Below are 12218 nucleotides of genomic sequence, written 5' to 3' on the forward strand. Positions count from 1 at the left end.
GACGTGGCTCTGCGTGAGACCCCACTGGTCACATGGCGTTGCTGGGTGTCCTGTGGGTGTCCTGGCATGGTATGAGTGTCCCACTGGTGGTATGCAGTGTCCCACTGGTGACCTGGCATGGTGTGGGTACCCCACTGGTGGCATGCTGTGGGTGGGCGTCCCATAGGTGTCACGGCATAGTGTGGGTGTCCCACAGGCAGCACGTTGCTATTGTTGTCCCAGGAGTGTCACAGTGTGGCGTGGGTGTCCAGCATCCCACAGGTGTCATAGAACAGCACGGGTGTCCCCCCCCTCAGTGCCACTCACCCATGTCCCCACCCATACCAACAGTGACACACAGCTCTGGGGACACCTTTAATGCCCAGGCAGTGCCAGGACAGCGCGCGGCACGCAGCCCCCCGAGCACTGGGGTGGCCGTGGGGGCCCCATGCCCCCCCAAAACTGGGGTGCAGAGCAGCAGGGCCAAAGCTGGGGGGGTCCGACCGGTGCAGTGCCACCGGGTAGCACCAGGACCTCCATGTACACAGCGGGGACACAGCGGGGCTGCACTCTTAGGGCTGGCCAGGGAGAGCCTGGTGGGTGGGGGGCGAGCGGCCACGCTTGGCACGGGGGGAGCGGGGTGCCGGTGAGCCCCCGGGGCCGCTGCCTGAGCCGGGCTCTGGTTCTGCAAGAGGAAAGGAGAGAGCTGTGAGGCCATGGGGTGTGGGGTGCCACGGCCCCAAGTGGTCCTCAGGGACCCCTGTGCCACTGTGGGGTCCCCAGGCCATCAGGTCCCACGGTTGTCCCCAAGGATCCCTGTGCCCCTATGGGGTGCTGTCCACCGTGGGGTCCCCAGACCACCAGGTCCCCCCACCCTCATGAGGTCTCCTGGTACTGGGACATCCCTGTCACCACAAGGTCCCCGCACACCACGTCCCCATCGTCGTGAGGTCCCCGTGGCACAGGGTAGGCTTTGCCCCCCACAAAGGCTCCTTGGATAAGTTTCCCCCACTGTGGCACCAAGCTGTCCCCAGGTGCCACCCACAACCCGGACACCTCCCATTCTGACACTGTTTGGGGACATGGTGCGTGGTGTGCCCCCAGCTCCATGCGTCCCCTCACAGTGTCCCCCCACCACCACCACCCCAGCATGACCCCCACTCCCCAAGGGATGAGGACCCCCCCCTGGCACCCCCGGCTGGCAGGCAGGGATGGGGACAGAGCCCCTGCAGCAAAGCACAGCTGGAAAGGGGGGACAGCGGGAGGGGGAGGGGGCAGCTGGCTATGGAGTCAGCCTCAGCGTGAGGGGGGGCTGGGGGCTCCTCTAGGGTCTTCCTTGGGCTTCAAGATGTTCCTGGGAGCTCCATGGTCTGCATGACCGTGACCTGGGAGCTCCCAAGTGTCGCTTGGACCATGGGGCCACGCTGTGTCCCCCTCCCAAAAGGGCCTCCGGGGCCTCCCTTGGTTTGAGAAGGGCACCGGATGGATCTCTTGCACCAAGAGGAGCTCCAGTGCCTCCCTCAATCCTTGGAGAACAACCTCGATCCCTGTGGGATCTCCAGGGCCTCCCTCAACTCAAGAGGCTCTCCGTGGCCTCCCTTGGTCCAAGAGGGGCTCCAGAGTCTCCCCTTAACCCAAGAGGAGCTCTAAGCTCTCCTCTGAACCTTGGCGATCTCCAAGGTCTCCCTTGGTCCAATAGGGTCTCCACGTCCTCCCTTGGTCAAAGAGTTGCTCAGTGGTCTCCCTTGTTCCCTGGGGCTCCCTCAACCCTTGGAGCACTCCCTGGGTCTTTGGACATCTGCAAAGCCTCCCTCAACCCGGGGAGGGTCCCCTTGGTGCAACAGAGGCTCTCCACCATCTCTCTTGTTCCAAGAAGGTCTCCATGGCCCTCCACGATCCTCGGACATCTCCAAGGCCACCCTCAGCCCAACGGGCTCTCCTTGCTCCACGGTCTCCCTCTCTCCCAAGGGTGGCTCCGGGGTCCCTCTCTGTCCCTCCCCTTGCTCCAGGTGTGTTGCTGGGGGACACGCCTGGCTGACACGGAGGGGAGCAGGCGGTGGTGCGGTTACCTGGCCAGATGATGGCTTCCAGGAGGGTGACCCTTCTAGCCAGGACCTCCAGGCGGGCCTGCTGCCGCAGCAGGGCTTGGAAGCTACTGGCCTGGTGGAGAGTGAGAGAGCAGAGCAGAGCGTGGTTGCCCCATGGCACAGCGCGGGCGCAGCCGGGCCGGGGGTGCGGTGCAAGCGTTGGGGGTGCCAGGTCTCCCAAAAGGGTGCGGGGGGCTCCCGTGGTCCCAGGGGGATGCGAGGGGCTCTCCTGTCCCCGTGGGTCCGGGGAGGGGGGACTCGCTGGGGAGTGCCACCGCTGGCACGGGGTGGGGGGACACATGTGTCCCCGCGGGGCTCAGGGAGGGGGGCGCCTGCTGCTCCCCGTAACGGAGCCCATCGTGGATGGAGGGACCCCTGTGCCCCCCCACGGCTGGCTCCTGCGCTCCCCCTACTCACCATAGAGCCCAATCATTGTTTCCAAGATTAAAACCCTCTCCGCTAAAATCTTCAAAGCCTCGCGGAGCTGATGTAAACCCTCCCCCTGCGGAGGGAAGAGAGGAGTCGGGGGGGGGCAGGGGCACCCCCAGCCCCACCGCCACGCTCTGTGCCCAGTGCTGCATGCGTGACCCCCAGAACGTGGGGGGCAGTGGGTAGGGAGGGGGTGCTGGCCACACCATGGGGTGGGGGAACAAGCACAACTGAGGACCCCTGTGCCATCACTGGGGTCCCAAGGATGAGACACAAGCACTGGGCACATTTGGAGGCTCCCATACCACCCCTGAGGTCTCAGGGACAAGGTGCAGCTGGGGACCCCCATAATGTTATTAGGATGCCAGGGGCACCAGGTGAGTGCTCAGCACATTTGGGGACCCTCATGTCGTTCTTGGGGTCCCAAGGACAAGACATGCACTTGCACAGTTAGGGACCCCCGTGCCATCCCCGGGACCCCGGGCACACAGTGAGCATTGCTCACAGCTTGGGACCCCCATGCTGCTGTCGGGGTCCCAGGGACACACCGTGGGAGCATTTGGGTACCCACATGCCACCCCTGTCCCCATACCTCCCATCACTCACCCATGTGCCCTTGTCGCCCGGCTCGCCCTTGGGGCCCGGCTCGCCCTGAAACACAGAAAGGAGAAGGACAGGCAGAGGGGGCAGGCAGGGGGCCCACCTTCACCCCAGCACAGCCCCCATTGCTGGGGGGGCCACGTACCTGTGCCCCATCCTGCCCACGGCTGCCTGGCTCTCCCTTGGGGCCCTGGGGGGAACAGGTCATGTCAGCATCGAGGGGCGCATATGGGGTAGAGGCACCCATGGGTACTCCCGCCCCCAAGGCTCGGTGCTGGCTGAGACCCCCCCAGCTCATCACACTCACCCTGTCACCTTTGTCTCCCCGGGGACCGGCAGCTCCAGGTGCCCCAGTTCTCCCCTGTGCAGTGACAGTGACGGTGCCATCAGTACTGGGGATGTGCCCCCCGGAGTGGCCCCCCACCCCAAAATGCTCCCAGACTTACATCAGGCCCCGGGGGGCCGGGCAGCCCCATGGGTCCTGGGGGGCCGGGGGGTCCTGCAAGGAGAGTGAGGGGACATGGCTCATCACAGTGCCCTCTCAGAGCTGCTGCTTGGAGGGGGGAGATGGGGGTGAACTCACCCATCGGCCCCATGGGCCCAGGGGGGCCAGCGGGCCCCACGATGCCCCCGGCTGCTTCGGTGAAGGTGTTGGAGAGGAGCGGGTCCCCTGCAGGACAGGTCAGGGTGGGGCGGTGGGCGATGACCCCCCAGTGCTGGGAGGGTTCGGCTGCTCTGCTGGGGTTCAGCCCCCACCCCCCCAGAACCCTCAGCCTCATCCTTACTTGGGTCAGTCAACCAGGGTACGGCTGGCCCCACGGGAGCAGGAGGCCCGGGGGGACCGGGGGGGCCAGGCAACCCCTTTTCTCCAGGGAGACCCCTGGCTCCATCGTGGCCAGGGGGACCGGGGGGACCTGGGGGACCTGCAGGGAGAAAGATGCGGGTGAAGATCGATGGAGGTTAACAAACTGGGGAGACTAAGAGGGCATACCCTTACCTGGGGGTCCCGATGGACCCTTCACCCCGGGAATGCCTGAGGGTCCCCGTCCTCCTGCATCACCCTTGGGACCGGAGGGGCCGGGGGGTCCCTGTGAACCAGGTCTGCCTGCGGGGAGCAGCATCCTCAGAGGGGATCATTTCTCCAGCACTGGGTGGCACTGCTGCCACCAATGCCACTGAATGTAGCGGGCTATGGGACAGCCACCCCCCCTTACCTTCGTCCCCTGGGCTCCCCTGCGCGGCCGGGGACCCCCAGAGCTGCCCGGTGTTGGGACCCCTACCCAAGCTGTCCCCTTTGGGCTTTGGGGACATGGGGGCTTCTGCCATTGAGAGCCGGGCCACCTGCGGATGAGACGGAGCTGGGGACGGTGAGATGCCACCCCTGGTCCCCATGGCCATCGAGGGGTGGGGGGGAGGGGGGGTCACCTGTGCCTCGAGGGTGGCCAGGCGTGCTGACAGCTCCCCGACGTGGCTGCAGTTCAGACACCCTGCAGGGGACAGCGCAGGGCTCGGGGTGCGCCTGGGACCTCAGGATATTTTTGGGGGTGGGAAGCACCGAGGAGCTGCACCCACCTGAGAAAGCCGTGGGGCGCAGGGGAGAGCGGCGTGGGGCGGTGCTGGGGCGTGCAGCATCACGCAGAGCGAGGAAGGTGTGGGGCTCTGTGAGGGGAGAGGGTGTCAGGACCCCCCCCGGGCATTGCTGCTGGTGGGAGGACCCCTTCACCAGGGGTGGTGCTTCACCCCAAATCGGGCAGGAGGACGGAGGGAGTTCTGCTGCTTTCTGCCCCATCCTTGCTGTCGGTGAGCCCCAAACCTAGTCATGGCCCTGGGCCAGACCCCCCCCCAAACCCACCCACGTCACTGAATCGGATTCCCCTTGAACCCATGCACAATCTGCCAGATGCTCCCCAACCCACCCCACAGCGCTAAGCCAGATCCCCCAAATCCCACCCACGGCCAAGAGCCAGAGCCTCCACACCCACCCATCTGGGATGCCCTCAGTCTGTCCCATAACCCTGAGATTCCCCCAAACCCACCCATGCCCACCAGCCAGATCTTCCCAATCCCAATGATGGTCCTGAACCAGTGCCCCCCCTGCTCCCCATCCCTAGCCCCCAATACCCCAAACCAGCTCTCGCCATCGCCAGCTCAGGGGGGCTGCAATGTGGGGTCCCACTAAGGGGACGTGAGAACACAACCCAGCGCAGAAGGGGCCGGGGCAGATCCATGTCACTGAGCCCCCCCACGCTGTCACCACACCCTGGCACGGCCACCACCGAGGCTACTGGGGACATCCAGCACAGCCCTAAGCAGGCCCAGATGTGGGGCACTCAGCCAACGCATGGCGAGGAGGAGGAGGGGAGAGCCGAAGCACGCACAGAGGAGGAGGAGGAGGAGAAGAGCTCCTGCCACCCCCGTGCTGCTGCCACCCAGCCGGCCCCATGCTCTGGGGGTGGGCTGGGGATGCGTAGTCCCCGCCAGCTAACAGAGGCCGGCAGCTGCCCAGGGCCATGCATGGCACAGGCTGGCACCCATTCACTCACTGTGCACAGGCGCAGCTGCCTGGCTGCACACAGGGGCAGACAGACAGGCAGACAGACAGACAGGCATCCCCTTATGGGCACATCCACCCACCCACAGGAATGTCCATCCATCCATCCCCCACCGACACCCCATCCGCCTGCTTTTCCATCTATCTGTCCAACCATCCATCTGCCCACCCACCCGCACAGAGGGTTGTCCACCCCTATGCCCACCTCCTCAGCCACCCAGCAGAGTGTCTCTCCAGCTGCCCACCCACACAGAACACCCAACCAGCTATCCACCGATCCGTTCCTGCATCCATGGTTGGACATCCATCCGTTCATCTGCCAGCCCATTTATCAACCCATCCATCTGCACACAGGAACATCTATCTGTCCGTCCATCCATCTATCTATTCATTCATCCATCCACCCACCCATAGGGGCATCTCTGTCTATCTGTCCACTCACCCACCCACATGAGTATCCATCTGTCCATCCATCCTTCCATCCATCCATCCATCCAGCTGTCCATCCATCCATCCACTCACCTACGCACAGGAACATCCATTCACTCACCTAGGGGAACAGCCATCTGTCTGTTCATCCATCCATCTGTCCATCCATCCATCCATCTGTCCATCCATCCATCCACTTACCCACCTACAGGAACACCAAATCTATCCACCCATTCATCCTTCCATCCTTCCATCCCTCCATCCATCCATCCATCCATCCATCCTTCCATCCATCCTTCCATCCATCCATCCACCCATCCATCACTCCATCCATCCATCCATCCTTCCATCCCTCCATCCATCCATCCATCTGTTCATATGTCAATCCCACCCTCCATCCACCCATTCACCCACAGGAACATCCATCCCTTCATCCTTCCATCCTTCTGTCCCTCCATCCTTCCTCCCTCCCTCTCTCCATCCGTCTGTCCGTCCGTCTGTCCATCCATCCATTCACCACACATTGGTCACAGGACCAACCATCCCTCCATTCCTCCATCCACCCATCCATCCCTTTGTCTCTCCCTCCCTCCATCCATCCATCCTTCCATCCATTCACCCATCTACCCATCCACCTCTCTGTCTCTCTCTCTCTCCCTCCCTCCATCCATCCATCCATCCATCCATCCATCCATCCATCCATCCATCCATCCATCCATCCATCCGTCTGTCCATCCATCCATCCATTCACCCATCTACCCATCCACCTCTCTATCTCTCTCTCTCTCCCTCCCTCCCTCCATCCATCCATCTGTCCGTCTATCCATCCATTCACCCACAGGAACATCCTCCATCCATTCCTCAATCCATCCATTCCTCCATCCATCCTCCCATCCCTCCCTCCCTCCATCCCTCCATCCCTCCATCTCTTCCTCCCTCTCCCCCTCCCTCTATCCATCCTCCACCCACCCACCCATCCATCCATCCACACATCCAACCACACATCAATCCATCCATCTGTCCCTCCACCCACCCACCCACACACGGCTCCAGTACTCAGATTCCCGGGATATGCATCCCCGGGGGCTGGAAGCAGAGCCCACCCCACCACCCCGCGCCGTTCCCACCTTCCTCGCAGTTGGCCCCACTGTGCCCAGGGCAGCACTTCCACTCCAGCGCCGTCAGCGTCCTGTAGGCCACCCGATACGCGGGCCGGATGACGGTGCGGTAGCTGCTGGCACAGAGTGGGCACCGATGTCACCCCCGTGCCACCACCCCGTGGCTGCAGCTCCTGGTGCTCACCGGGGTCTCACCTGCCCCCACCGCAGCCCGGCGGCCAGCGGCAGCCCTGGAAGACACGCTGCAGGGAGGTGCCGTTCTGCACCAGGCACGTCACCGTCCTTGTCACCATGTAGGAGCACCAATTGCTGCAAGAGAAGCCACCGGTGCCACCATGGGGGTCCCGCTCTGCATCCCCAGAACACCCCATGTTCCACTGGGACCCGGTGGGAGACTTGTCCCTTGATGTCCCCAGGGTGGTGCCCATCCTCACCCATCCTCATGGGGAGATGCCACCCCAGCTTTTAGGTGGGTGTCCCCAGCATGGTGTCCCCATGTGGGCTCCGCCATGGCCACCTCCCACCACCAGTCCTGTTGTCCCCACGCAGGCTGTGTCTGGGGATGTGAGTGCCATCCACGTCAGGGGGGAAATTTGTTCCCAAGTGCCCCATAGGGGAGAACTGGGACCTCCAAGTGCCCTATAGGGATGAACCAAGACCCCCAGTGCCCCCCAGTTGCCCCATAGGACAGAACCGAACCCCCCAAGTGCCCCATAGGGGAATGCTGGGACTCATCAGTGCCTGACAAGTGACCCATGGGGAGGAGATGGGACCTCCAGATGCCCTCCAAATGCACTAAAGGAGAGAGCTGGGACCCCAAAGTGTCCCCCAGGTGTCCCACGGGACAGAACCGAGCTCCACAAGGGCCCAATAGCGGAGAGCTGGAGCCCCCCACTGACCTATAGGGCGGACCCAAGCCCCCTTGAAGATGTGTGCCACCCTCCCCGCCTGCGCAGCCACGATTTGGGTGGAAAGAGGAGCTTTTTGTGCCTGCGGGGAAGGAGGTGGCTGCGGCTGGTGGCAGTGGGGGGGACAATTGTGTGGGATGCGCCGGGGGGACGCAGCGGGGCGGCGCAGGGCTTTGTGGCTGGGCAGCATCCCAGCTGCACACTCAGCCTCCCCGACAGAACCACTGCGCGGTGACACCTCCGGGGTGACAAATGCCACGGGGCAGAGTGATGGGGATGGCTGGGGGTGGGTCTGGCTGCCCCCAGTACTGTGCCCCCCAGGGGTGTCTCCTGCTCCCGGTGTTGGCACGGGTTGGGGATGATGCCAGCCCCGGCGGTGCCATAGGGATGAGGATGCGCCCCAGCCCGTTCCAGCCGGCAGGGAAGTTGGGGCGGGTGCCAGCAATGAGGGAACCCCCCCCAGCTCAGGGCAGGAGCCAGCGGCGAGGCGTGTGGGTGCTCGCATGGCCCCAGCTCACCCAGCCCACCCGCTGCGGGGCCATTCGTGCACTGAGTGTGCCTGGGCTCTGCTCTGGGCCCCGCACCTTCCCCCAGCTTTGTGCCCCTCTCTGGGGAGGTGGGACCCACGGATGGGCCCCGGGGCGGGGGGTGGGGGGGGTCAGGCAACGGGGTCTGCCTGGGCTAGGCCAGGAGGGGAAGGGGAAATGAGGCAGCTTCTGCCCGTCAGTGTGCGGAGCTGAGCGGAACCGGGAGGTCCCGGCAATCCGGTGCCGGAGACACCGCCAGCGCCAAAGATTTCCTGTAAACAACCCCCCCGCCACCCCCAGCGGGACAGGGACCATAGGGATAGATACGGGCTGCAGCCCCCAGCAGCCGGGCGCTGGGTTCCGTTGTCCCCGCTGCTTCCTGGGTGCAGGCAGAGCCGTGGGGATGGGGCCAGGCCACCCCCAGCCATGAGGACCCCCAGCGACCCCCAGCGAGCTCCAGAATGCTACAGCGCCTTTGCACCCCAGTGGCTGCTCACCCAGCAGCGATGCCGGCCCCGCTGAGCCCTGCCGGCCCCGCTGACCCCCGGCACCCCACAGCCGTCCCACTCCGGGCAAACCCAGAGCCCCACTCTGAACCAAGCAGCCCCTCCCTGCTGCCCTCAGTGTTTCTGCACCCCCCGTGTTGGCACCCCCCGGTGTCCAGCATCCAGTCCCACGCAGCGCCCATTCCCCCTGCCGCCCGGAGCCCCCTGGCGCTGCATCCCCACGCCTGGCACTCAGACCCCCCCAGCGCTCCTCCTCCCCGCTCCCCCCCGGTGCTGGCACCCCCAGTGCCCGATCCGCAGTCCCCACTGCTGCCGGTACCACCAGTACCCCGTGCTCGCTGCTCTCCGGTGCCCGGCACCCAGACCCCCCCCCAGCACGCCGTGCTCCCCATCCACGCTCCCCACGGCGCCCGATTCCCTCTAACCCTCCGCCCCGGTGTCCCCATCTCCCCATTGCCCCCCGTGCTCGCTGCCCCCTCGGTGCCCCCCCTCCCCCCCGGCGCCGGTACCTGCGGGGCTGCACGCTCCAGGAGCCGGCAGCGGGCGGCAGCAGCAGGCAGCAGCACAGCCCCATGGCCAGGGGTAGGGGAGGGCAGCGGTGCCCCCCCCGGGAGAGGCCCTCCATGCTCCGTTCCGCTCCGCGCGGCTCCGCTCGGCTCAGCGGGGCACCGGGGGCCGCGCTCCGTGCGCGGGGAGGAGCGAAGGGGAAGGGATGGAGGATGGAGGGGGAGGAGGAAGGGACCCCCCCCCCCCCCCAACACACACACACACCCCGCTGCCTTCCGCCTCGGAGGGGGTGGGGGGGAGCGATGTGGGGGGGCGGCTCCTGGGGGGTCGGGGGGCAGAATGGGAAAGGGAGTGGGGGGATGTGGATGGGGGGACGTGGATATGGGGGACATGGTTTGGGGAAATGGATGGGGGATATGGATGGGAGGACGTGGGGATGGGGTCACGGATATGGGGGATAGAGATGGGGGGACATGGATGTGGGACACATGGATGTGGAGACGTGGATGGGGACATGGATATGGGGTACGTGGATTGGGGGAATATGGGTGAGGGAACACAGATGTGGGGGCATGGGTATGGGAGACATGGATGAGGGGATATGGATGGCGACATGGATATGGGGTGCATCAATATGGGCGATGTGGATATGGGGACATGGATATGAAAGGACATGGATATGGGAATAAGGAAGCATGGGTGGCAGGGACATGCATATGGGGGACATGGATATGGGGGATATGGATGGGTGGACATGGATATGGGCACACGGATATGGAGGGACGTAGATATGGAAACATGGGTATGGAGGCTTGGGTGGGGGGACATGGGTGGGGACATGGAGGGCATGGATGGGAGGATATGACTGGGGGACATGGATATGGGGGCATGGATATGGGGACATTGGTATGGGGCACATGGTTATGGGGGACACATACTGGGGATGTGGGTATAGGGGGTATGGATGGGGGGACATGGATATTGGGGCATGGATATGGAGACATAGATGGGGGTATGTGGATATGGGGGACATGGATTGGAGAGATGTCACGCATTGGGGGTGTCACAGTTTAGGGGCTGTCATGGGTTGGGCAGTGGTGGTTTTGGGGTGTTGGAGCAGTGGGGGCAGCTGTGGGGCAGGAGGAGGCCCTCAGCCCCATACAGTGTGAGTGGGGGTGTCCCTGGGTGGGAACAGCTTCGTGGTTCTCGGTGTGGGGTGCACACACATATGTATACATACATGTGCACATGTGCTCATGTTTCTGCATGTCTGCCGTTCTGTGTGCACACGTACACTCATACATGCATGTGCCTGCGTGTGTGTGCGTGCACATCTGTGCCTGTCCCTGTGTCCCCATGCACACACCCCAGTGCCCATCCATCGGGGTGCCATAGGCTTCCAGGTGTGTGCACACGTGCACGCATGCCTGTGCACTCGGCGGTGTTTGCATGCAGGTAGCAGCGTGTGCGCTACCCTGGGCTGTGTGCATCTGAGTGTTTGTGCTGCTCTGCTTGTGCTTCCGGCTGCTGTTTGCAAATAAAGTGCGTGTGGTCCGCGTGCTGGCGGCGTGCAAAGAGCAAATGTGTGTGGGTGGTCCCTGCTGGGGGTGGGGGGGTGCGTGTGTGGGGGTGGGGGGTCCTGCAGGCAGCGTGCGTGTGAGCATGTGTGTGTGCATATGGATGTGCATGCATATGTGCACGTATGTGTGTGCATGCGTGTGTATGTGCATGCATCTATGTCTGTGTATGCATGTGTGTGCATGTATGCGTGTGTGCTCTTGTGCACATACAGTTGTGTGCATGCATGTGTGTGTGTGTGTGTGTGCACATATGTGCATAAAGTTGTAGGTGCATGCGTTTGCACGTGCGTGTGTGCACACATGGATGTGTGTGCAGGGAGACGTCCCCCCAGAGGCAGTAGGGACTCCTGGCCCCTTTGTAATGTGGAGCAGTGTCCCACCCATGCCTCCCCAGCACACGGTCCCCCCATGTCCCTGCCCCCTGGCAGCCCTGCCCCCTGGCCCAGCTCTATGTCCCCATTCCATGTTCCTGTCCCAGATCTGTGTCCCCATGCCATGTCCCATGTCCAGATCCCTGCTTTGGCTTCAGGTCCCCGTTCCATGCCCCTGTCCCTGCTCTCTGCCCCCATACATGTCCCAGCTTCATGTTCCCGTGTCGTATTCCCATCCTCGTTCCACGTTCCCATGCCACATCCCATCTCCATGTCCCCCTGCCACGTTCCTGTCCCAGCTCTGTGTCCCCCGTGCCACATTCCAGCTCCATGTCCCCATGTTGCGTCCCAGCTCCACGTCTCCATGCCACGTCCTGGTTCCTCATGCCATATCTGAGCTCAGCATCACCCATGTTCCTGTCCCAACCTCATGCCCCCACGCTCTATGCCAACCTCATGTCCCCATGCCATGCCCCTGTCCCAGCTTCAACCCCCCACGTCACACCTCAGCTCCGTGTCCCCGTGCCACATCCCAGCTCCGTGTCCCCATGCCGTGTCCCAGTTCCACACCCTCTTGTCATGTCCCAGCTCAACATCCCCACGTCACGTTTCAGCTGCACGCCCCC

General features: G+C 63.8%; 1 protein-coding gene across 3 annotated transcripts; it reads right to left on the reverse strand.

The window, feature by feature from the left end:
• Positions 1-341: 341 nt before the first annotated feature.
• On the reverse strand, positions 342-9793 carry EMID1 (EMI domain containing 1). 3 transcript variants are annotated; one of them, XM_015294892.4, is made up of 15 exons: positions 9644-9793; positions 7389-7502; positions 7203-7306; positions 4668-4754; positions 4521-4582; positions 4310-4436; positions 4093-4200; positions 3881-4018; positions 3679-3765; positions 3542-3594; positions 3403-3456; positions 3241-3285; positions 3102-3146; positions 2049-2139; positions 342-664 (listed from the first exon to the last, which is right to left on the reverse strand). In XM_015294892.4, the coding sequence occupies exons 1-15, from the start codon at positions 9757-9759 to the stop codon at positions 552-554; spliced, it is 1344 nt and encodes a 447-aa protein (XP_015150378.2). In that variant the 5' UTR covers positions 9760-9793; the 3' UTR covers positions 342-551. The 3 variants fall into 3 exon arrangements, with proteins under 3 accessions (XP_015150378.2, XP_015150377.2, XP_015150379.2); XM_015294891.4 differs by having other exon boundaries at positions 7203-7309; XM_015294893.4 differs by lacking the exon at positions 2049-2139 and adding an exon at positions 2484-2568 and having other exon boundaries at positions 7203-7309.
• Between the last annotated feature and the right edge of the window lie 2425 nt (positions 9794-12218).

Source organism: Gallus gallus, chromosome 15 (assembly GCF_016699485.2).
Source record: "Gallus gallus isolate bGalGal1 chromosome 15, bGalGal1.mat.broiler.GRCg7b, whole genome shotgun sequence".
Taxonomy (NCBI): Eukaryota; Metazoa; Chordata; class Aves; order Galliformes; family Phasianidae; genus Gallus; species Gallus gallus.

What these genes read in the sequence shown, in the direction of transcription:
- EMID1 (XM_015294891.4), bottom strand. Translation starts at nt 9,759, where the DNA reads ATGGAGGGCCTCTCCCGGGGGGGGCACCGCTGCCCTCCCCTACCCCTG. An exon ending in CCGGGCTGCGGTGGGGGCAG is followed by an intron (nt 7,310 to 7,388) that starts GTGAGACCCCGG and finishes ACTCTGTGCCAG; the next exon opens with CAGCTACCGCACCGTCATCC. An exon ending in TGGGGCCAACTGCGAGGAAG is followed by an intron (nt 4,755 to 7,202) that starts GTGGGAACGGCG and finishes CTCCCCTCACAG; the next exon opens with AGCCCCACACCTTCCTCGCT.